At 50.0% G+C, this 25,043-nt stretch overlaps 1 protein-coding gene across 4 annotated transcripts in view; it reads left to right on the top strand.

Moving 5' to 3' along the window:
- The first annotated feature begins 751 nt into the window (after window positions 1-751).
- Window positions 752-25,043, top strand: part of FERMT2 (FERM domain containing kindlin 2) — a 49,362-nt gene continuing 25,070 nt past the window's right edge. For all 4 annotated transcript variants that reach the window (XM_053980425.1, XM_053980424.1, XM_053980423.1 and 1 more), the window contains exons 1-2: window positions 752-1,077; window positions 18,803-19,036. In XM_053980425.1, the coding sequence (XP_053836400.1) occupies window positions 921-1,077; window positions 18,803-19,036 (391 nt within the window). In that variant the 5' untranslated portion in view covers window positions 752-920. The remainder of the gene's footprint in view (window positions 1,078-18,802; window positions 19,037-25,043) is intronic.

Below are 25,043 nucleotides of genomic sequence, written 5' to 3'. Positions count from 1 at the left end.
CCAAAGGGTGCAGAGTGGGCACGGCTGCCATGGAACCCACACGTGTTTGGGGTGCCAAGGTTCCACCAGCCCTAATGGATGCTCTCCGGGCTGGCTCCCGAATTTCCCCCTCTGGATGCCCTGGGACCAGCGGCCACGAGCCGAGGCGGGAAGGGCTGAGCAAAGCCGGGCACAGCCAGGCCGGGATGAGATAAACTGCGACGAGCTGAGGCGGGCCGGGCTGGGCAGAGCCAAGCCGGGATGAGCCGAGCTGGGATAAACTGGGCCGAGCCGGGGTGGACAGAGCCCAGCCGGGATGAGCCGAGCTAGGATAAACTGGGCCGAGCCGGGGTGGACAGAGCCCAGCCGGGATGAGCCGAGCTGGGCTGAGCCAGGCAGAGCTGAGCTGGGATGAGCAGAACCCCAGCCGGGATGAGCCGAGCTGGGCTGAGCCGAGCTGTGTTGAGCCGAGCTGGGCTGAGCCGAGCTGCGTTGAGCCGGACCGAGCCAGGACGGGCACAGCCGAGCTCGGCTGGGCCGGGCCGAACCGGGACGATCCCAAGCCGGGCCGGACCGATCCCGGCCGGGCCGCCCCCCGGCGATTCCCGGATGTTGGAGCGTCCCCCACTCGCTCCGTCCTTCGCTTCCATAAAAGGCCAAGGGGCCCGGCAGCCACAGGCGCGTTTTTCCTTTAATTATTATCCCCCTCCTCCTCCCTCCCTCCCACCCTGCCTCTCTTCCCTCCCTCCTCCGCGGCTCTGCCCGCCCGTGTTGCTCCTCCCGCGGCGGCCCCTCAGGAGCGGCGGCGGGGCAGCGCTGCGGCCTCGATCCCGCCCCACCGCGCCCCCAGCCCTGCTCCGGGGCGCGGAGCGGGCTCAGCCGGGCCCATACCGCTGCTGATCCCGCTCCCGCTCCGTGCCGCGGTGCAGGAGGCCGGGGTCATGGCGCTGGACGGGATCCGCATGCCGGACGGCTGCTACGCCGACGGGACGTGGGAGCTGAGCGTCCATGTCACCGACCTGGGCCGCGACGTCACCCTGCGGGTCACCGGCGAGATCCACATCGGCGGCGTCATGCTGCGCCTCGTCGAGAAGCTCGGTGAGTGCCCCGGGACCTCCCGGCCAGCCCGGCATCCTCGCAGTGCTCAGCGCCCTGCTCCAGTGCTGTGCTTTAACTCCTAGCACCGTGCCCAGTGCAGTGCCCAGCTCCCAGCACCCTGCCCAGTGCAGTGCCAGAGTACCCCAGTTTAGCCCCCAGGATTGTGCTCCAGCTCCCAGCACCCTGCTCCAGTGCTGTGCTTTAACTCCCAGCACCGTGCCCAGTGCAGTGCCCAGCTCCCAGCACCCTGCTCCAGGACTGTGCTCCAGTTCCCAGCGCCCTGCTCCAGTGCTGTGCTTTAACTCCCAGCACCGTGCCCAGTGCAGTGCCCGGCTCCCAGCACTCTGCTCCAGGACTGTGCTCCAGTTCCCAGCCCCCTGCCCAGTGCAGTGCCCAGTTCCCAGCCCCCTGCCCAGTGCAGTGCCCAGCTCCCAGCACTCTGCTCCGGTGCTGTGCTTTAACTCCCAGCCCCCTGCCCAGTGCAGTGCTGGAGTACCCCACTTTAACCCCCAGCATTCTGCTCCTGTGCCTCCTTCAGCTCGCAGCACCCTGACCCAGTACCCTGCTTTAGCTCCCAGCACCCTGCTCCATCTCCCAGCACCCTCTCCCAGTACTGGGCTTTAGCTCCCAGCATCCTGCCCCAGCGCAGTGCCTGAGCACCCAGTGCTGTGCTCCAGCACCCTGCTCCAGTATTGCGATTCAGCTCCCAGCACCCTGCCCCAAGTCCCAGCATCCTGCCCCAGTACTGTGTTTCAGCTCCAGCACCCTCTCCCAGTACTCTGCCTTAGCTCCCTGCACCAGGGAGCACCCCAGGTCCCCACACCCTGCCCTAGCCCCCCCCATACCTTTCCAGGCTCCCCCTCTCATCTCCCCCACCAGCCAGACTTCACCACCCCGGGGCCTCGGGCCCATCCACCGGCTGCTGCACTCCCGGGATCTTACACAGAGTGAGGAAACTGCTCCGTTTTTCGGCTTGGGGGTGGGGGTTTGTGGGCGCTCCACGGTTCACACCAAAACTCCATCCTGAAGTTCCGTGCGAGCAAAGCGCTCCCGAGAGCCCGTGGGGCGAGGGGACCGCGGGGACACGGCGGTGTGCGGTGGCTTTGGGAGCACACCTGGACAAAAGAGCCCGCTTGTCCGGGACGCGTGGGAACGCGGGTCTCCGCCGAAAGCGGGGAGCCCGGCCCCGCCAAACCTGCTCCCCCTTGTCTTTTTATCGGCTCTTTATGGCTCGGCTGTGTTTACTCAGCGGTGCAGCCCGGGCTGATGGCTGTAATTGCTCAAATAAAATATTAATTGCGAGGTCCCGCGCGTGCCTGCGGCTGTGGGAGTAGCGGAGCTGTCAGCTGCAGGTCCCGCTCCGCTGCGGAGCCCGCGTGTGGCTTTCAAAAGCCCATCTCTTCCCCCGTGCTTAGGTTTTGATTTATTAATTATCTTGGAGTCGCAGGAAGGAAGAGATGGATATAAATACGCTGGCTTTCTAGAGGAAGCGAGCGCTCACATCAAAGGGTCTGGAGGTAGCCTGAACTCCCCGAAAACTTTATTTTATTCTGGTGTTGTTTTTTTGGTTTTTTTTTACTTCAACGCTGGAAGTGCAGAAAGTTTTGCTGAAAGCACAGCAGCTTTCTAGAGGTGATAAAAAAAAATCCACCCGTGAGTGAAGGAGAGATGCTCCCCAGGGCCGAAGCGTGTGTGGAAAGCCAGGCATGTGCGCGGGGCCGGAGCCCGGCGAGGACCTAAATTAGCTCCTGACGTAATCCATCCCCCCCGAAATGTTTGCCCGGATCCTGTCCACTTGTTAAATTAGGGATTGTATGAGAGGGAAGGAATGCGGCGGCCGCAGCGGCGTGGGGAGAGGGGATGGAGCTCCCCGGGGGGCTCAGCCCCAGTGCCTGCCTTCCCGGGATGGTCACATCCATGGATATCTCCAGCTGCTGCCTTCCCTTTCCCCTTGGCTTTCGTCGGCCAGCCAAGCTATACGTATTTAGTTCCTTTTAATCTTCCTGCGTGTCAGCTCTTCCAGCCCTCTCATTATTTTTATGGCTCTTCTTTGAGCTGCTGCCAGTTGAGCGGGGTCGGGTGGGACGGGGCTCGTTCCTCATCCTCCCGTGCTCCTCAATGCCTCCCTTCATCCAGCCTCTGCATCAATTCATTTTGCAATTTTTCCACATTGAAACCCTTTCCCTGCATTTTTAACCTTTTCCTGCCTGTCATTCCTCTGTTTAATTCCTTAATTCAGCAACTTTCAGTGTTAAAAAAAAAATTATTCTTCTCCTGCCAAGCATATTTTCTGCTGTGAGCTTTAAGGAAATTTCCTAAAAATAAAGTTTCCTTGCAGTTCTGTGTTTCCCTGTGGGATCCCCCATGGGCTGTTCTACTTGCACACTGTGGGGGGAGGAAGGAAGGTGGGTCAGTGCCTTTGGCTGGGGTTTGCCTGCTCCATCCTTTGGGACAAATCCTGCAGAATTTGGAAAGGAGATTTCTGTACTGAAGTTTAGGACATCAGTGAGAATCTGCAGCAGATCAGCCACACTGTGGTTGCAGGGTGCTGGAAGGAGCTCTTCACCATCAGTGAACAGGGGAGAAAAATGCCTTCCCCCCTCCCAGCAGCAAGGAGAGCTTGGAAAAGGGAAAAAAAATCTTGATTTACATCAGCATTTATCAATGTTTGTAGGAGGAAGAGTGCAGTAAATACCCTGTTGGGATGAAGCAGGATCCCAGCAAAGTTTTTCCTCCTTAATTCAGGGCTGCAGATATCCATAAATCCCATGGCCTCGGTCCCTGCCTGCACAGAGCTGCAGTTGGGCTCTTTGGGAGCAGGCAATTAAAATCTGTGGCTGATGCAGGCAGGGATTGGAGGAAGCCCAAGCAGCAGATAGGGATTCTGGTAACTCAAGTGAATTGCAATGACCTGTTGGCTCCCCTGTTATTCATCACCCGCTGGATTAAGCCACTCCATTAATTGAGCCGTGCCAAGTTCTTGGCAAAGTCATCCCTGAAAAATAAGCAAAAAAACTGCTGAGGTTTTAAGAGCAGCAGCATTTAGTTGCTCTGTGAGGGCTGGGGTCTGTACTGGAAACTCCTGGTGCTCTCTCAGGGTTTTTTAGGAATTTTGCCACTATTGACTTACAAACAAAAAAAAAAAAAAAAATAAAGCGAGGTTTAAAATCACTGGGAGCAAAGGAAGGAAGGAAGTGAGCACAGGTTATTGTTGTTGTCAACTTGAGGCTGTTTTAAACACATGGAATTAAAAAAAATCCTGCTTTTTTTTGAAACACGCTTGGGAGGAGCTCTGTGGAGTCTATGGAATTCTGTGGGATATATGGGGGATGCTCTGTCTGGCCATGGGAATAAAGGAATAGCTGACAGAAACAGGGCAGGGGGGACAAATGGTGTCTGGCAGAGGCACAGCCTAAGACAGATGACCTAAATGTGCACTGAGCAGATTCAGAAAGTCCGTGGATAGAAGTTTTGTGATGGAAATGTGGATTTCTCTCGGGGATTCTTTCACAGGCAGGATATGGGTGGCAGGCCACTCCAGCTCCCAGGGTTTGCTGGGAGCACTGAGCACCTTTTTGGACTCGTACCTGAGGAAAATAGATAAGTGGCTGGAAAAAAAAAAAAAATAACAGCGAGTTTTGGAATTATAGATGTCCTTCTGGATCAAAAGGGGTTAAGGATGTGGTGGTGGCATCTCTATTTTGGTGACCTGGGATGGGCAGGAGAGCTGACAGGGATAAATGTCAGAGCAAACCCTCTGCCCTCAGACAGGCTGATAATGGCAGGCACTGATGACATCTCCTGAAGCCTTGGGGGTTTTTTTTTTGTGAATTGAAGCTGGGATAAGGGTTTGTGCAACTGATTTAACCTTCATTGTTCCCTTTGGCAGCTCTTCCACTATCTCCTTTGTGTCACCTGGGAGAGGGTGGGATGTCACCTGAGGACTGGCACAGGAGTTGTCCCATGCAGTTTTGGTTGTAGCACTTCAAGCCCTTTTTAAAAGTGGTTTCAGCCTGCAGATGTGTCTGGGATTCACCCCAGGGGCTCTTTTCACCATCAAATAGACTTTGCTGTGTTATCTTCCAAGGATTTCAGCTCCACTCCTTGCAAGATCAATTCTAAATATTAGTGTTATTCTGCCTGTGAAGTCTCCTCTCCTTAATGGACCCCTGAAAGGTTTATGAATAAAACACCAGCAGAGTGCAGTGTCATTGATTTGCCCAGGTTTGTGTTTGAGGTTTTGCAGTGCTTATAAACACTCCAGGCCCTTGTGAGACTGGCTGGGGAAATTTTTTGCCTTGCAACTGGAATGAACTCTTAGAAACAGCTTAAGGCTATGGGAGAGAAATGCAAAGTCCTTGTCCCAGCCCATTCCTGTTGTAAACACAAGGCAGGAGGAGGCTGCAGGGCTTCTCTTGTAGGTGGCTTGCTCCTTGTGCTTTGGACTTTGCTGGAATGCTGCATCCAGATCTGGGAACCTCATAGGAAGGACGTGGAGCTGCTGGAGCAAATTCAGAGGAGGCCATGGAGCTGCTCCAAGTGCTGGAGCCAGCCTGGGAGAGCTGGGGGTGTTCACCTGGAGAGGAGAAGGCTCCAGGGAGAGCTCAGAGCCCCTGGCAGGGCCTGAAGGGGCTCCAGGAGAGCTGGAGAGGGACTGGGGACAAGGGATGGAGGGACAGGACACAGGGAATGGCTCCCACTGCCAGAGGGCAGGGATGGATGGGAGATTGGGAAGGAATTCTTTGCTGTGTGGGGCTGGCAGAGGTTTCCCAGAGAAGCTGTGGCTGCCCCTGGATCCCTGGAAGTGTCCCAGGCCAGGTTGGACAGGGCTTGGAGCAGCCTGGGATAGTGGAAGGTGTCCCTGCCCATGGCAGGGGGTGGAATGAGAGGGATTTTAAGTTCCATTCCAACCCAAACCATTCTGGGATTCTCTGACTGTAGGCACACTTCCCAGAATTCGGTGTCTGAGCATCACTGCTTGGTGCCAGGCCTGAGCTCGGGGTGTGCCTCCAATCTGTGCCCACAATGTCACCTGGGCACCTTCACCTGGGACATCCACAGCTGCTCATCTGTCCCTCAGTTGCCTCCTGAGATGAGAAGGATTTTTCCCTTCAAAATCAGTGCTGGTCACTCCTCAGTGTTGCTTTCCAAGTGCGTGGCAGCCATGAGAGGACTCCAAGTGCCATTAAATCCTTGGGCATCTGTTTGTGTCCCCTCTGGAGCCGGTGCTGAGAGCTTGTCCCAGATGTCACAAATGGGGGTGGTGTTTGGGGCAGGCACTGACCCCGCTCCAGATTTCCCTGGAAAATTTCTTCCCAAGCTTTTAAACAGCAAAACCTGCCCAGCTGGCAGTGGGATGGTGAGCACAGAGGGGATCTGGCACCTGCTGAGCACCAAAGTTGTCCTGCTCCAGATCCAGGCAGGACTTTGGGATTTTCTGGGTTGGAATTGGTACCTCTCCGGATGCTTCCACTTCAAGGGCATCCTCAAGGAGCCCAGCAGTGCTGCTCCCATTCCAATTTCAAATTTCCATACTGCCACTTGATGAATCCCCTCACGTGTGGCCTGTGCTGATCCTCACCCACCAAACAGCACATTTTTGGTGACAGTAAATGACAACATGCCAGTGCTGTGATCACACCCCCCCAGCCATGCACACTGACCTCTGAGGGGCTGGCTCATTCCTTTACATCCAGCTTTGGACTCCAGGGAGCTCCTACATGGGCTCAGCTTGATGGTGGCTCAAATAAAGTCCCCTTTGTGAGCCTGAGTGGAATATTCAGCTGAGCTGCCAATGACCAGAGGAATTCAGGGTGGGGGGAGGTAAAAGCCACATAGAGGCAGCTCTGAGCTGCAGTCACAGCAATTAATGTCTGTACTCAGAGTGGTGATGATTCTTTAGGGGCAAAAACAATTAGGATTTTATTTTTATTTATTTGTTTATTTTAATTCTGTCGCTGTGAGCCACCTGATTTGGCTGGAAAGAGCCTGGCCGAGCTCACAGGTCCCAGTGGGAGGGGAAGGAGCTTGGGGTGGGAGGTGGTGTTGGTGCTCCTGCAGATCCCAGAGCCTGGGTTTGTCACACCACAGACAGGAAATTGTTGGGGTTGCTGCTCCCACCCAGCCCAAATCAGTAGTTTCCTCTTCCAGCTCCCTCAGGTTTCGATTTGACATAAGGCACGTGGGGAAGCTGGTGTGGGGAGCTGAAAAATCATAGAAATCATCACATTCACACACTTCCCCTTTTTTTTAATCCTTTTTTATTTTCCTTTCCCTTTTTCTTCCATCTTCCTCTCCATCAGGGCTTGTGTTTCACCCAGGCATCTGTTGAGTCTGTCTAAACCATACAAAAACTCAAAGAAATTGTACTCAGGATAGAATCCCTGGAAATGTTCAAGGCCATGTTGGACTTGGAGCACTCTGGTCCACTGGAAGGTGTCTCTTAAATGGTTTTTAAGGTCCCTTCCAACCCCAACCACTCTGTGATTCCATGATTCAGCAAACCAAGCACCTGGATTTTAACCCTTGGTCTTTGATGTGATTTAAAAAAAAAAAAAAAAAAAGGATTGTGGATAACTGCCTGAAATTGTGGATGTGGGGAGTGTTTACTGGGTTGGGAAAGATGAGGGATTATTTGCTCTGCAAACTTCAGTTGTTTCAACATCACCAGCAGCACCAACACCGCCAGCTCTTGGTTTGGGTGTTGGGGGAGTTTTTTTAGTGGTGGTTTTTCTGACAAATGAGGGGAAGGAAGGAGATTTACAGCCCTTGTGGAGCTCACTGACTTCAGCCCAGCATCCAGCCCTGGGTGTGCTTGAGGGGGAAAAGTCTCGTGGTGTGAAAACATCTTGGGGAAGCTGCATTTCTTCTTTTTCATTATGAAATGTGAATTATCTGGTTGCTTAGAAAGGGGCAAAGAAACAAAACTGAGCAAAATTCAGCTGGCAGGATTCAGTTCTGAATGTTCCAGTGGCTTTCAGAGGCTTATGGTGTGTAATTTGGAAAAATGCTGAGACCCCCAAATTCCTGTTGGATGGAATTTTAGCAGAGTTGCTGTAATTTAGTTTTCTTGCCCAGGTTTGCTTTTGACACATTGCTCTCATCCAGGCTGAAGCTTCTACCAGGTAGAACTGTTAGGACAGACCATGAGAAGTGCTCAGAAAACCAGAGGAAAGCTTTATTTATTTATTATTTCTGGAGAAGTGATCTTGGTTTTTCTTCCATTCACCCATTTTCCAGCGAGGATGCAGCTCCCACTCTGTGGCCATCCAGATGTGACCCTCAGCTGGGAGCTGTGTGCATGGCACAGCCCTGTGCCAGCATTGATCCCACTCTTCCAGACCAGCTGGAATCTTGGGACACCTCCACTTTTTGATAAAATGTGGCTGAATTTGGCCAGCAGGTTGAGAACAGCTCTGGGAGGGGATGCACATAAAAAATCAGCCACACCAGCAGCTGCAGAAACCTTCCCCTTTACAACCTCAGCTGATTTTTAGCTTGCACAACATCCTGACAGCACCCAGAAAATCCATCTTCCAATGGATTTTAAATCTCTTCCCAGCCCATTACACCTGCTTGGCTGGTGGTTGTTTTCTTTCTTTTCCCCTGCTCCCTGCAGGCACATGTACTTTGGGAAGGGTTAATTGCTGAAACTGCAGTTCAGTTAGAAAGTCAGATTTTATGAAATTGCCTGGAAGAAGCTCTGTCCCTGTCTTGCTCAGCTTCCCATCCTGGCTGATGCTCCACAGAGCTTTGTCCAGCTCCAGAGCTTCTGCAGCAGGAATTGTCCCCATCCCTCATGTAGTGCCAGGACTTGGGCTTGTGATGGGTGAGGCAGATGCAGGCTCAAGGCTGGGGGTGTTAAAGTCATTTAAAAGTGTTTGGTGTTCATTAGTGAGCTTTGGGGAGCAGGCAGAACCAAAAAGAAATCATGGAATGGTTTGGGTGGGAAGGGACCATCTCATTCCACCCCTGCCATGGGCATGGACACTTTCCACTATCCCAGGTTGCTCCAAACCTTGTCCAGCCTGGCCTTGGACACTTCCAGGGATCCAGGGGCAGCCACAGCTTCTCTGGGCACCCTGTGCCAGTGCCCTGTTCTTCCAGCCATGATCCCACATGGATCTGTAAGAGAAGGACCAACACTTAGAGTTATGGAATGGGGTGAGGCTGCCTGAGGTATCCTCAGGGCTCCAGAGGTCACTTTCCAGGGATCTAAGCTTTAACCAGGGATTAACCATCACTAAAGCATTTGGGGAATTGCCTGGTGAGAGGTTGGGAATTCAAGGTTGGGAATTCAGGTTGCCCATCATTCTCCTTTCCCTGCCTGATGCATTATCCCTCCCAGTACACATCCTCTGGCTCCCTTGCTGGGTGTGATGCCTTTTTGGCAGCAGCAGCTCCTCTGGCTTGCACATTTCTTGGGGATGAGTCAGGACTGCAGGCTGCTGTCACCCTGGGACACTTGTCCTTTTTGGAGAGGGAAGGGAGCATGATCCCCAGCTGGAAGGTGAGGGAGGCTGTGCTGCTCCTCAGGACAGCTCCAGGCTGGAGAAGTGTCCTTCCTTTTTCCTTCCTTTCCTTCCTTTCCTTCCCTTCCTTCCTATGATTCCATGGAGGCAGGAGCAGCCAGTGAAAGCCTCCTCTGGAGGGCAGTTGGCAAAATCAGGTTGTGAAGATCCTGTTAAAAAAAAAAATCCAATTAAAAAAAATACTAATCCACCCTTGCTTTCCTTTGTTCTGTGCCATAGAAAAATGAGCAATCCACATTTCTCTGGGTTTCTGGTGCAAGGATTTAAAGGAATTCTGCCCAGCACTGGCAAAGACCTTCCTGAGCCCATCAGTGCTGGGGATGTTGGGGAGCTGAGGTGACCTCTGGAGAGTTCCCAATATTCCAGCGGGGTTCAGCATCACTGGAAAATTTCTCTCCCTGCTCAGGGGTTTAGACAGGATTGGGTATGGCTGTGCAAGCATTTCATTGGAGCATAAAGCTACCAAATATCCAAAAAGCTAAAAATTACAGGGAAAATTTTGCAGGAGAACGTGATGCCACATCCATGGAAGTGTTCAAGGCCAGGCTGGATGGGCCTTGGAGCAACCAGGGATAATGGGAGGTGTTCCTGCCCATGGCAGGGGAGTGGAGCGAGATACAATCCAAGTTAATAAACTTTCAAGTAAGCTAATTGAGCAATCCTATTAACACTGGAAAGAGCTTCCTTCCTTGAGTTTACTTTAGAAAAAGAGTGGCTTTCAGGCTTGTTAGGATTTGCTCTTCTCCCTGCATCCCATGGGCCGAGCATCTTGAGCCCTGCACTGCCAGGAGCAGCATTTTGGGACACTTGGGGTTGATGTATCAGCTCTTCAGGCCTCCAGTTACCACCCCTGCCTCGTCAAGACACGGACTTTCCATTGCAAAGCTCACTTAGAATCCCAATAAAAGCCAAGAAAAGAATCCCATTCCTTTTTCCAGCAGCGCCGTAGCGCGTTCCCTCGTTAGCAGCAGACGCTCCGTAATTTCCCTGAGCAAGGACAGACACATGGAACATCCACATGCAGCATTGCATCCCAATGTGCTCAGTCTCCTCCACTGGGCTTTTTTTTTTTTTTCCCCCCCTCCCTCCTCCTTTTTTCCTCGCTCTTGAATCACTCTGTGCCCCTACACGGGGGCTTTGACGTCAGGACTTTGCCGTGAGCGTGTGGCCTGGCACGCCGGGATAAGAGGGAGGTCTCCTGAGCTGGGTCCTGCTCAAGGAATCACAGAGTTGGGAACAAGGCTCCTTTTGTCCGTGTTTGTTTGGTGGTTGGTTTTTACTTTAATAAGTCAAACTGTTTTTCATGCAAGAAATATTCTTGTCAGACTGAAATTCCAGCACAAGTCCACCCTTTTTTGGGCACCTCCGTGAGTGGGTGTGGATCTTCTCCTGACCATTTGTTTTCCTGAAAATGAAATAGCATGAAATTTTTGCAGGGGCAGACAGTGATAGGACAAGGGAGAATGGTTTTGAAGAGAGGAGATTTTTAGTCCCAGCTCATTCCTGTTGTAATCACGAGGCAGGAGGAGGCTGTAGGTGTCTTGTTGCTTGTATTTGGGACTTTGCTGCATCCAGATTTGAGATCCTCGTAGGAAGGACATGGAGCTGCTGGAGCAAATCCAGAGGAGATGTTCCAAGGGCTGCAGCCAGCCTGAGAGAGCTGGGGGTGCTCACCTGGAGAGGAGAAGGCTCCAGGGAGAGCTCAGAGCCCCTGGCAGGGCCTGAAGGGGCTCCAGGAGAGCTGGAGAGGGACTGGGGACAAGGGATGGAGGGACAGGACCCAGGGAATGGCTCCCAGTGCCAGAGGGCAGGGATGGATGGGAGATTGGGAAGAAATTAAGGAATTCTTCCCTGTGAGGGTGGGCAGGCCCTGGCACAGGGTGCCCAGAGAAGCTGTGGCTGCTCCTGAATCCCTGGCAGTGCCCAAGGCCAGGTTGGACAGGGCTTGGAGCACCTGGGACAGTGGGAGGTGTCCCTGCCCATGTGGGGCTGGATGAGCTTCAATGTCCCTTCCGACCCAAACCATTGTGGGATTCCATGAAAACAACGGTGAGAGTTGCCCATGGTGGCAGATCCAGGAGAATTTCAGGTACCATTCCGTGTTATCCCTGGATGAAATCCCTCCCACAGGTGGTGGCTGCTGTACAGGCTGTTTTCCACTGCATGTGTCAAATACATGTGGGAGATGTGATTAAAACCCCTCTCAAGTCCCATTAGCTCTGGGAGCATCAGCTTGTCCTGGCTGCAGCTTTATCACATCAATCTGATGATAATTTCATGGGCTGTTTATCTCCCCGTTTCAAAGTATAATTTTTCAAGTGTTGTGACCAGAAGCTGGAGGGATTTTTGTTCCATTTTGAACTTTGCTCTGCAATTAAATCCCCGTTGGGGGATGGAGGGGACTCTGCTCCAGTGCACTCCAGAAAGACTTGTGTTTTCCTGAAATTACAGCTTTTGCCCCAGGACAGTGACTGTGTCACCCAGCAAACACACCAGCATTTCTGCTGGACTCGTGATAAATGAAAATAGCTCTGTTTTTAAATATTTTTTTGCTCCATAATTATCCTGGAAGGAGTGGCTTTGGCATGTTTAAAGGAATCTGGGTTTCCAGAGGTCAGTGGGAGCAGTGAGGAGGTTGGAGGGAGGGAGCACTGGGTTCAGCTACACAGATATATGAGTGTTACACTTTATATATATATATATATATATATATATATATATGTATATATATATAAAACCAATATGAAAAAATATGAAAAAATATATATATTTAAGAAAAATCTTCAGCATCTGTGGACCTTCAGTAACTCTCTTGGCTATTGGGGTGTCAGGACCAGGAGTTGGGCTTGATGATCCTTTTTTATCTCTGCCAACTCAGGATTTTCCTTTCCTTGTCCTTTCCTTTCCTTTCCTTTCCTTGTTCCTTTCCTTTCCTTTCCTTTCCTTTCCTTTCCTTTCCTTTCCTTTCCTTTCCTTTCCTTTCCTTTCCTTCCTTTCCTTTCCTTTCCTTTCCTTTCCTTTCCTTTCCTTTCCTTTCCTTTCCTTTCCTTTCCTTTCCTTTCCTTTCCTTTCCTTCCTTTCCTTTCCTTTCCTTTCCTTTCCTTTCCTTTCCTTTCCTTTCCTTTCCTTTCCTTTCCTTTCCTTTCCTTTCCTTTCCTTTCCTTTCCTTTCCTTTCCTTTCGCAGATCCCTTTAAACATGCCAAAAGGCACCAAATTATTCTTTTTTTTTTAGTATTTCTGGATGCTTTAGGATATTTGCCCTCTTCCCTGGTTTTGTTTGTGCTCTGAGGCTGTGCCTTCCCCTCTCCTGGACACACAGAAAAACAAAAACCCACCAGAGCAACCACACAAGGTTCTGTGCAATTAATTTTGATGGTTGGTTGTGATGTTTTTTGTTGGTTTTTTTTCTTTTTTTCACTTTCAGCCTTAAATTTCTCTCCTTCCAATTTTTTTAATACTTCCACTTTGTTTTCCATGCTCAGTGAGCATGGATTGCATCCGAGGGAGCAGGAGAGGGTATCCCCCCATCCCTGAGCTCACCCAGGGCATTCCCGCTATTTATTGCTGGAAGTCTTTTTTCCTCTCAAGGACTTTTTCTCCTCCTCCAGCTTCCCAAGAGGGGTGTGGATGCAGCCAACACCCAGCCCGGGGTTTGGAGAGCCCCTTGGAGCTGTGAGGGATGGATTTAAGGTGTTATCAGCAGGAATTTGTGTTTAAAAATGCTTTAATCAGCTGCCCTGCACTCAGTGTTTTTTTGTCCACATCTGATTTTTTCAATTCAGTGTGAAGTGCCTATTAATTTTAAAATCCAGAAATCAACAAACAAAAAAAAAAAAGAAAGTGACCACTTTCATTTTAATTTTCTTATAAAAACCCTCGAGGAGTTTCAGCCCATCTGCACCAACTCAATGAAAAGGTGGAAAACTTGGGGGTTGGTTTTGTGTAGATTATCAAATACAAAAAATGGCATTTTGCAAGAGGAAATACTTGGCTTGTGAGTTGGTTTCAGTCCCTGCACTGTATCTTGGAGATATATATATATGTGTGTGTGTATCTGTGTGTGTGTGTGGCATTTATATATGTATATATGTGGATATATTTTATATGCATTTATTTTGTCTGCTTATCTATAATTATATATGTATTTAATTCAGTTTTGTCTCTATTTTATATATGCATATATATATATATGGGGTAGAAGTTTATGTGTATGTTTATATGCATAATATATCTTATATATTTTATATATAAATATATGTTTAAGCATATCTATTTGGTTTTTTAATTATTTTTATATAGATAAATTAGAGATAATGGAAAGGCATTTTGCCACCTCAGCTTCCCAAGTGTGCCTAGACCAGAGCAGGGATAATCTGATTAAACCCAACCCTGGGAAAGAGCCAGGGAAAGCTGTGGAGCTCATTCTGCTCCTGTGGAAAACCCCCTCAGTGGGATGGATGGGCTTTGGCTCTGGCATTTTTTGCTCCAGAGGGGGATGGTCCTCTTGGAGTGTTCCTGTGGGAATGCTGAAGACTTGAATCATTGCTCTAAAAGCCATAATTTTTAATTAAGGAATGAGCTGCAGCCTCTGCCCTGGCTGCTTCTGCTGCTTCTCTGAAGGTGGAGAGAATTCCAGGGAAACCAAAAAATCTGTGATCCGACCCAAGCAGCTTGCAGAATTCCTCATGAGGGCTTATGCAGGAGCTTTTTAATTTTTTTTATTAACCTCCAATGTTAAGGTGATGGAGGCATTTGCAGGGTCTTGGCTGCCCTATGGATTTAATCCTTGATGTGGGTGTGAAAGGGAATCTGGTGATTCCCAGGAAAGCCTCTCCCAGAGGTGGGAGCTACCCCTGCCTTCCAAATACCCATCCCAGTGGGATTTTAACCATGCAACTGGGAAGGGGGGGAAAAAAGAGATTTATTAGGTCGTATCAGGGCTCTGTTGTCCTGAGCAGTGCATGGAAGGAGAGCCCATCTGCAACAGGGGATATCCCAAAATAACAAGGAAAATACAGTGTTTACACAGTGCTGGAGACTTGTATCCTACTGCCTGAGAGTCCTAAGCTGGCCCAGAGGAGCTGCCAAGTGACGGCAGAGCTTCTGCAGGAAGGAGCTTCAGTGGGGAAGGGACTCTAAAAAACCATGGATTGGCAGAGGGAGAGAGTTTGGGAGCAGCCAAGTCCTGGGATAAATGGGATTGTTGGGTTATGCCCTTTTCTGACCCAGACGTGGGGCAGCTGAGAGGTGTTTTAAAACTTTTATTCCGTTTTCAGTCTCATGTGAAGGGTGAGACAATACAGATGTTCTAATTCACACCATCACAATCAAAAGACAACTATTTCCTAATTACAATGCACTATAAGCCTTTCTTGGCCTATCAGCCTTTGCCACACCATGCTGCAAGTGCCTTTAAAGCCAATAATCTAAAATTACCCCTCATGAGTCCTACTACAATACATCTTTCATAATTCTATTTCTCCAAAATACCTAATCTTATTTACAAAACCATTCCTTCTAGTTCCATTTCTCAGCCGTATCTATCCTATTCCACAACATTTCTAAATCAACATTTCTTATCTCAAAGTTTACATACTATGTGAGCCTTCTACCAAACTTTAAAAAATTTCTATAAATTAATTTCCCACATGGGATAAATGGGCCACCAGGCAGGGCTGCCTCGATTTCCTTTGCCCTTCACCCAGATTTGGCCTTGCTGCTGGAATTCCGATTGTGTTTGTGGGCGACAGCGAGCCCAGAATTAAAGCACACCCTGTGTGCATCTCAATTCAGACTTATTGCTGCTGGGATTCTAGGTTTTAGGGAATTTAGTGGTGCCTGTGGGAACTAAAATCTGCAGTTGTAATTCACACTGGACAAGCTGGCGCGATGTGACTGCAGCCAGCGTCAGCGTGGATTGAAAGCTGAGGATGTTTCAGGTTTAAAAGACTTTATAGAGCAGCCCTTCACTCCTTCTCTCGCTGTTCAGCCCTCACAGAGGTCTCTGCAGCCATTTGTGTGATTTAAGATGCCTCTCACATTCCCAGGACTGTCTGAATGGCTTTCCAAGGGGAACAGCTCCGTGGATTTTGCTGTGCAAAACATCCTGAACGTCCCTCGTCACTGCCTCTTGGCACAGTTCTGGGAGGCAAATGCAACACCAGGTTCTGCCTGGGAAAAAAAAAAAAAAATCACAGCTGGGTTTGAGGTTCAAAAAAAAAATCACAGGCTCCAGAGGTTTGGGTTCAGGCTGCAGGGGAAGGTGGGGGAAGCAGGGAGCAGGGTTTATTTTGGAGGCCGGGAAGGAAGTGCCGTGCTTCCCTTTCCCGAGGGTGTTGCTGCTGGGCTTGGGCTCCTGGAGCTCCCTGAGCTCCAGCTGATGCTGACAGCTCCAGCTTCCACATCCCTGCTGCCTTCACCTGGGGGGTTCCTTGTCTGGAAGGGTGGCGGTGATTTCTTGTCACCCTTACACGTGTGCAGCTCGTTTAATGGAATCCTGGAAGGGTTTGGCTTGGAAGGGAGCTCAAAGCCCATCCAGTTCCACCCCTCAAGGGCAGGGACCCCTTCCCCTATCCCAGGTGACTCCCAGCCCTGTCCATCCTGGCCTTGGACACTGCCAGGGATCCAGAGGCAGCCACAGCTGCTCTGGGCACCCTGTGCCAGGGTCTGCCCACCCTCACAGGGAAGAATTCCTTCCTAATCTCCCATCCATCCCTGCCCTCTGGCAGTGGGAAGCCATTCCCTGTGTCCTGTCACTCCATCTCCTGTAAATAGTCTCTCTCCATCTTTCTTGTAGCTTCCTCAGGCACTGGAAGGCCACAGTTAGATCAACTCAAAGCTGCTTTTCCTCAGGCTGAGCAATCCCAGCTGTCCCAGCTTTTCCTCACGGCAGAGCTGCTCCATCCCTCTGATCATCTTGGTGACCTTCCTCTGGTGACCTTCCTCCAGCAGCTCCAGCTCCATCACATTCAGCAGCTCAGAGGAGCTGCTGGATCTACAAACATCTCTGAGATCTGCAACCTGTAGTAAACTCTAAATTCCAGGTCTGGGATCTCTAAGGGGAATTTGCAGTACTGAGAGACTTACCTGAGCTCTGATGAATGAATGGCCAGCTGATAAATTGATAATAGTTGATAAATATGAATAAGTTGACGGATATGATAGGTAGATAAATATGAAGAGGCCAGTGACTGATGGTAGTAGATGGGAAGAGCCTGAGCTGAAATATTCAGCCTTGCTGTGAAGCTGTAACCCCAACAAATCAGTAACTGGTGAATTGGGACTCTGGTGAAGGTTTGTGAACCTTTGATCAGATTTAACCAGGCTGCTGGCATTCCCTGGCCTGCAGGGATTGCTCCAAGCAGTCCTGGATCCCTTGCAAAGCACCCAAGGCTCTTGTCAGTGTGTAAAACTCAACTCCACAAAGCAGCTGCTAAACATTTGCCAGCCTCTTTTATATATAACTACCCCGTGGGACAGGCACAGACCTTCCCCTTCCTGCTAGAACCAACATCTCACTGTTAATTGAAAGTGTTAATTACTCTCAGGCCCAGAGAGTTGTTTTTGTGCCGTGGCCTGAATGGTTAATCAGCAGTGTAAACCCAAATCCCCCTTCTGTTAGGCATAAATGTTACTGATTCCAAATGCCTTTGGTTTTTTCCTCCCCCTGATTTTTGGTGCCAACTCGTTCAGCTTTCAGTAGGGCAGAAGTTGGACTTCATTACCAGAGTCCATTGTAATGATTTCTTGGATTTTTTTCCGGGTAGACAAGGCTTGTGCAAGTTTGCATGCTTTTCTATATTTGGTTTTGTTTAATTTGATTGTACAAAGCTGTTGAAAAGTCCAGCTGAATGTTTCCACTTTCTGCAGAGCTGATTGTGCCATTAAACCAGGAGTTCAGAGGAAAAATCCAGCTCCTGCTGGGTTTTCTCAGTAACCCCGAGCTCCAGATCCTGGTTTGAGATAGGGACAGACAAAAGTTCATTTGTCACGTTGTTCTCATCTCAGCTTAATTCAGATGTGGCTCGTGGGGATAATCTTCACTATCTCAGGATCACGGAATATCCTGAGCTGGGAGGAACCACGAGGTCATCCAGGCCAACTCCTGTACAGGACATCAAGAATCCCAGCGTGATGTTGGTGCTGGATTGTGTTCCTTCAGTCCCTTTGGCATTGTGTCTGCTGGGACTTTTCCTAATCCTGGAAATTCTCCAATCCTCTGGAATTGCTCCTGGCTGGTGCCCTGTGGTGCTGAAGGATGGAGACAGGAGCTGTTGGAATAAATATCAGCTGGTGGTTTTAATTGGGGTTAAGCTGGTGTTTCATGATGGAAATCCAGCATCACAGGGGGATCTGGAGCTGAAAACTGAATTATTCTATTACTAAATCAATTATTATATTGCATATCATTCCATTCTCTTTTCCCTGTGTGGTGGAAGGACATGGCACTGTTACTGGTTGTCAGAGTGGAAAGTGCTCTGCAGGAATGGCAGGGCCAGGTGTTAGTGAAAAATATTCCAGGTGTTAGGGAAAATATTGCACAGGGTTTGTCTTTTGGAGTTATCACCATACTTTGGTTCCCCAAATGCTTCCCAACCTGAAGGTGACCTCCAAAAACCCCGTGGTTACATCCCTGCTGGAAGGAGATGTGGCTGTTGAGTTTTCTTGGTCATTTGGGAGGCAACTTTTTGTTTCAGTTGGGAATTTTCAGGGGGGTTTTTTTGTGGAAACTGAAGGTCCTGTTGAATTCCCCTTGCAAAACTCCTCCTGGTTCTGTTTTCCATGTGTGCCGAGGTGGTTGGGCTCACCTTTGGATAGCACAGGTATCCTGGATGGTGGGAAAAACCCCAAGAATTGATAGTTAACCCCAAAAACTGTGCAAAATCCCTGCTGGGGGAGGTGTTGGGTCACTCATGACCCCTTGGCTCCGTGTTCCAGGCGGGATCACTGCCGGGCTGGTGATCCACGGGACACGTTGAGTCTCATCTTTATTCCCTTGAATTCTTCCCTGTTTTTACATCCCATCAAAACAGTGTTGAATACAAGCAGTTACTTGTATCCAGAAAGGGCTGCTGGAGTTTTTTGGATGGATAGCTCCTTCCCAGCTAAGCACATTTTAAAACTTCTTTTGTCCTCCGAAGGCTCGTTCTGGTGCCGCTTTTAACCGGGGGGAAAAATGGGTTCTTTGTTGCAGATGTCAAGAAGGACTGGTCGGATCACGCGCTGTGGTGGGAAAAGAAGAAAACTTGGCTCCTTAAAACTCACTGGACGTTGGATAAATACGGGATCCAGGCGGATGCCAAGCTCCAGTTCACCCCTCAGCACAAGCTGCTGCGCCTGCAGCTGCCCAACATGAAGTACGTCAAGGTCAAAGTCAACTTCTCCGACAGGGTCTTCAAGGCTGTTTCTGACATCTGCAAAACCTTCAGTAAGTGCTGAAAAACCTCCCCCTGGGGAGCTCCCTGGTCGGTTTGGCTCCTGCCTCTCCTCTGCTGCACGTGCTTGTCCTGTAAATTTGATAAATCCTTGGTGTCTTCTGGCTTTGAGCACCCAGGAGTCACTTGGACATCAGACACCCCAGATGTCCTTTCTTTTTCCCCTTCCAGATCTACTCTTTTGTGTGTAAATACATCAATAACAGGACCAATTGGGGTGAAAATCGGAGAATTCAGCATTTTTTGTGCTGAATTCTCATCCATAGCAGAGCTGTCCTCAGGTCTGTCACAGGCGAGGCGGTACCAGCCCTGCTTGATATTTAGACTGGTTGTGATTTTCTTTTTCCCCCTGCAAATTTATGTGCTGGATGAAAAGCAAACCCTGAAACGGGAAATCTGCCAGCCCTGTGGGTTGTCTTCTAGTGGAAAATCATATTAGGGATTAAGTGGTGATGCTCCACTGTAAAACTGTCTGGTGGAGGGAAGGAACCGAGTCTTGCTGTCTCCTCTTCACCCGCATTTCCTGGTGGAGGAGAAGCCCATGAGAAAGGAGGAATCATTCCCTAGCAGGTATAATTTTTTACCCATCTTCACAAATTCCTCACCACAAAACTCAATGTTTCTCCCTGCCCACCAAAAAAAACCCCAATGAGGAGATGGCAACTCCACCCCGAGGAACTCCAGGAAGCACTCCATGTTGGAATTCTCCCCTCCCAAAAGAGCCTGCAATCCATCCTCAGCTGTAGCAAAGCTATTCCTGCTCTCAGAAGGCAGCTGAGGTTACTCTTGGCTGACCCAGTTGTTTGGGGAGGCAGGAAGAGCTCATCCCTACGTGCCGTGTCCGGCACATCCGTGGTTTGGTTGGTATTTTTAGCTGGTTGCAGATCATTGCTGCTGCTTTCCTGTTTTGTTGGGGTTTTTTAAAAAACGTAAATATTGGGCAATTTCTCCTTAAAATAGAAAAGGCTTAGCCAGCGTTATTTCTGAGTGGATTTTGCTCCCCCACCCCTGTGTCCCACTGGCATTTGGGATGTCATGCTAGACAGGGAGGTCCCAGGCTTGGACGCTGATGAGTCTCTCCAGCAGTGACTCACGTCAGGAAGTTCTGATATGGTTCATCACGGGACAGGAGATCTGTCACTGATGCTGTCAGAATCTTACGTGGGCCTGAAGCAGCCTTTTCTTCCAACTTCAGAGCTTTTGGTGTATTTATGACCAAGCCAGCAGAATAATCCTGGTATTTGGGAGGTGGGGGAAAGCCTGTGGGACAGCAGAGGTTGGAGCTGTGTGCAGGCAGCAGGGACACATCCATCAAGGGTGGTGCTGACTTCCCTTCTGCAGCATCTGAAGTACTGAAATGAAGTTCCTGGTTTTGGGGGAAGCAGGGCTTTTACTGGAGATTTCACTTTCCTTTGAGTGCCTCTCAGCAGTCTGAGCTGTTTGAGGACAGACACAAACTGCAGTGATTAAGTTGTTTAGCCCTCCCAGTTGTGTTTACTGGGAGCCAGATGTTCAGCAGAGCTACTGGGAAGATGATACATGAGCTTGGCATCAGCTTGAGGGAAGAGGGATTGGGATGTGGGGGTGAAAAAGGGCTGGAGTTGGAGGGGCTGGGATGCTCTTCCCAGAACCACACAGGTATAAATACAAATTATGTACAAATACATTTTGTAAAGTGTTTAAATGCCCCTATAGATGTTGAAATACCACTGTTTATAGATGTCATATCTAATGTGTTTTAACATTTATATACTTAATATATATATAATACAAAAGTATGTATTATACATTAATGTAAAAACCCATTTATTTTATTTATTTATTTATTACATATTAGGATTAAAATCTTGGCTCTGAGGGTGGCCCAGAGAAGATGTGGCTGTCCCATCCTTGGAATTGTCCAAGGCCAGGCTGGACAGACCTTGGAGCACCCTGGAATAGTGGAAAGTGTTGGATCTTTAAGGTCCCTTCCTACCCCAACTATTCTGTGATTTTGTGATTCTATGATTCTCCTTTTTCCCTCCCCATTTGTGTTTTCCTGCTCCATTTTTCTCCATTGCCTTTCCCTGCCCTCCTCAGCATCCCTGCACAGGGTGGCTGCAGAGAGCTCTCATATCCCATCTTAATCAAGCTAATTGTCTCTGCAAGGAAAACTGAGCAGATATTTCAAGGTGGAAGGGAAAGTGATCCCAGCATAGTCCTTGTCTCTGAAATCCCTTGACTTCTGAGCTCCAGGGAACTTAGGACAGAGCTGTGCCTGGGAGTTGCTCATATTTTGGCTGTACCTGTTTGCTGTTGTTGCCCCTGGATCATTTAATTGCACACCTCAGTAACTGAAGTAATTCCTGATGTTCTCAGGACTCTGGCTGGTTGCATTTATAAAATCCTCGCTGCACAAGCAGGAACACCCGTGGATGAATTAATTAGGGCCATCCTTTGCTTCTGTTCCCTTTAAATGGTTACCCAGAGGTGTGACCCTTGCAGAGTGTGGTTGGTTATTTTAAAGAGAAGTCTCTGTACTTGTGCAGAGAGAAGTTACTCCAAAGGGCAGCTCCCCAGGGCTCCCAGGAGGTGCCTGTGGGAAGATGCTGGAGCCACTCACACATCCCTCACTTTCCTGGAGGTCGTGTGAAGCCGGAAAAAACCCCAATCTCATTCCCAGTGGCTGGACTGCAGCCCCTTGATTCCCACAGCAGCCACTCAGGAGGGTTAAAGGCAGGGATTGACCCCGGCAGGCACGAGGAGAGGAGCAGGCAGTGCATGGGATGGGCAGCCCTCATCCAAAGGGTGGCCTGGAATCCTGCCCGGGAGCAGCTGCTGGCAGGCAGCTCCAGCCTGAAGGGCCAGCTTTGATCTGCAATTAAAGACCAGAGAAAGAGAAAGTAAAACTTCACTTTTTTTTTTTTTTTTTTTTTTTTTTTTTTTTTTTTTTTTTTTTCTTTTTTTTTTTTTTTCCTCCCTGAGCAGCAGGGATTTTTGCTTCCCTGCCTGGCTGGCAGTGGGACACGGGGCTTGGGATGGAATGCTCTCATCATCCCACTGGGAGATAATTCCACCCAGAAAACTGCCCATCAAATATCCAACTGCAAATTTGATGGGCTGTGATGCCTTGGGAAGGCTGCCCTGGGGCAGAGGCTGGATGGAGTCACAGAATAAAGCAGGGATTTATTCAAAGGATCTCCTCCATGGATCCACCTTGGGCAGCACCAGAGCCCAGCCAGGGCTGCAGCCAAGAGGAACCAAAATGGTCCCAAAATGCACGAGCGCTCCCGGGGGCTCTCACTGGGATCAGCTCTGCTCCATTTGCACCTTGCACTTCATTGTCCCATTCCAGCTTTAGCCCAGGCACTCCCATCCTGCTTGTTTTTCTCTCTCCAGCCCACGCTGTTTGTGCTCCTGGGCCTGAGCTTTGGATCATTTGTCCTTGGTGCCCAGCTGGAGAAGGAATTGTTTTGTCTTCCTGCTCTGTGCAGAGAGCTCACCATCCCCTCATATGGAGCCCAGATCCACACACTAAACCAACACAGAATGTGAAAAATACAAAAGCTCAAACCTGAGGTGTCAGCTGCACTCAACATTTTATTGGTGTGAGTGGGAATATCCTCATTGAAAGTGGGATTTGGGGAGGTAGGAGATGCTCACCCATCATCCAGCATAACAAATGGAAAAATCCTCTTTTTCTATGTGAACAGGAAGGAATTCTCAACTGTGAGGGCAGTGAGGCACAGGGTGCTCAGAGCAGCTGGGGCTGCCCCTGGATCCCTGGAAGTGTCCAAGGCCAGGTTGGACAGGGCTTGGAGCTCCCTGGGATAGTGGAAGTTGTCCCTGCCATGGCAGGGAACTGGATGATCTTTAAGGTCTCTTCCTACCCAAACTGTTCTTGGATTCTGGAATGGCTTCACTTGACTCCAGCCCAGTGGATGCCTTGCAGCTGTTTCCTTCCAGCATTCTGCCTGTATTTTTTTTTCCATGTATCCCAGGAGCTCCAAGGGACTCCAGGCAGGCTCTGCTGCTGCTCTGTGGGCACGTGGGACAGGAAAAGCAAACAGCAAGATGAAACAGTGAGAGTTTTTTCCCAGGCCTCGGCGTTTCCTGCCCCAGCAATGCTCCTTCTCCTGGGGACACGACTTATGTTGGAGCTGCAGGGTGAGGGGAGATGCTGTGACAGCAGAAAAGCTCCCATCCTTCTCCTCTTCTCCTGGCTGTGAAGATCTGGGGCCTCTGCTGCCCTCCAGCCTGAAAAGAGGAGCAGGGAAAATTCTGGTTGATGTTCATGGGAGCACAGAGAAAACAACTCAGTGCCAGAGCTGGGAGGAGGAAGCTCTGGGAGGAAACACTCCAAAATTCATGAGCAATCCCTCCCTACCCACCCTGAGGCTGTGTAAGACAGAGAAATTCCCTTCAGGCTCTTTTATTTCCCCAGAGTCTGGTGGAGCCTCACACCCAGCTCCTGCCTCGTAATCCGTGTGAATTAATCACCTGTTTTGGAAAACAGTCTGGGGAGCATCCTGTGCCCAGCTGTGGCATTTCCATGCCCACATTCCATCTTGCTCTGGTCTCCAGCTCCCTTTCTTGCACAGGGGTGGTCTGATCTTGAGGAGCTTGTGGAGCTGGGGGTGCAGAGAGTCCCAGGAGGGTGATGAGCTGCTTCCCATCGTCCCAAAAGTAAGGAGGTTCCCAAGACTGAGCAAACGGTGGGAAGGTGCCAGCCAGCCTTCCCTGCCTCAGCCTCCAGCCACCAAATGCAACCTGAGCCGAGGTGGCAGTGGCATTTGGGAGTGGCAGGATGCCAGCCCAGGGAAGGTGACACCATCCCAGTGCCAAATGTGACCTTACGGTTTTTTTTTTCCCTTTCCAAACGCTCCCCGCTCCAGGACAGAACGTCCTCTGACTCCTGAGGTATTTGCAATATTTCCACGCCCTCTGTTGCCAAAAAGACTTCTATAAAAAGCCACTGTTTGTTGTTCTTTGGGGTTTTTTTTTTGTTGTTTTTGGGTTTTTTTGCAAAACTGAAACCCTTTGGTGGACGATGTGCAGCGTTCCAAGGGCTCTGTGACGGCTACGTGGAGCTGCATCCTGGCCCAGTTGCTTTCCAGGAGGCAAAGCTGCCTGGAGTTTGTGGAATCACAGAATATCCTGATTGGAAGGGACCCACAAGGATCATCAAGTCCAACTCCTGGCCCTGCAGAGGACAAGAACCCCACCATCCCTGGCCACTGCCAACCTCCTAAACTTTCTTTTCTTCCTTCACACCCTGCTGGTAAATAAAGGAGTGTTTTCCCTAAAATCATGGACTCCTGGTAGATGCACATGAGCATCTCAGGGGGAATTTGGGGAGCAACACCAGCATTCAGGAGGAATTTCTTCATGGAAAGGTTGGTCAGGCCTTGGAAGGGGCTGCCCAGGGACGTGGTGGTGGATTCCCCATCCCTGGAGGTGTCCAGGGAAGGACTGGACATGGCACTCAGTGCTCTGGGCTGGGTGACAAGGTGGGGATGATTCACAGGTTGGACTCGATGATCCTGGCTGTCTTTTCCAGCCTCAGTGACTCTGGGATCTGGGGATGCAGGCTGTGGATGCTCAGGAGCATCAGGAGGATGCTCGGGGATGACGTTCACGGGGAGACGGAGGCGGTGAAACCCCGAGGATGGATCTGCTGCCTTTCCCTGCCATGAGCAGAGAGCTTTTGGCAGTGGCACAGCTATTTCTAAATATGTCCAGGGAATGGGTGTGGAAGGAAATCTTCCCATTTCGAGAGCTGGCCAAATTGCAACGTCCTCAGCTTTTTCAACTGCAGGGCCCAAGTGTTCGCTGCCAACGGCGGCGTTTTCCCCTTTTATTGCCTGCCCGTGCTCAGCTGTCAGACCAACCCCAGGAACTGGGGTCAGGGAAGTAACCAGATTTAATTACAGAGTGTCTGAGATGGGAAAAAAAATTTTAAAAAATCCTTTCCACTCTTCCCCCCCTGTCCCCACCCCAGTGGTGTTCTGCGTGTGTAGG

This window comes from Vidua macroura, chromosome 6, assembly GCF_024509145.1.
Source record: "Vidua macroura isolate BioBank_ID:100142 chromosome 6, ASM2450914v1, whole genome shotgun sequence".
In the NCBI taxonomy this organism is placed as follows: domain Eukaryota; kingdom Metazoa; phylum Chordata; class Aves; order Passeriformes; family Viduidae; genus Vidua; species Vidua macroura.
Note: the sequence above shows the minus strand (reverse complement) of the source record. Positions and strands in the feature narration are given on the sequence as shown.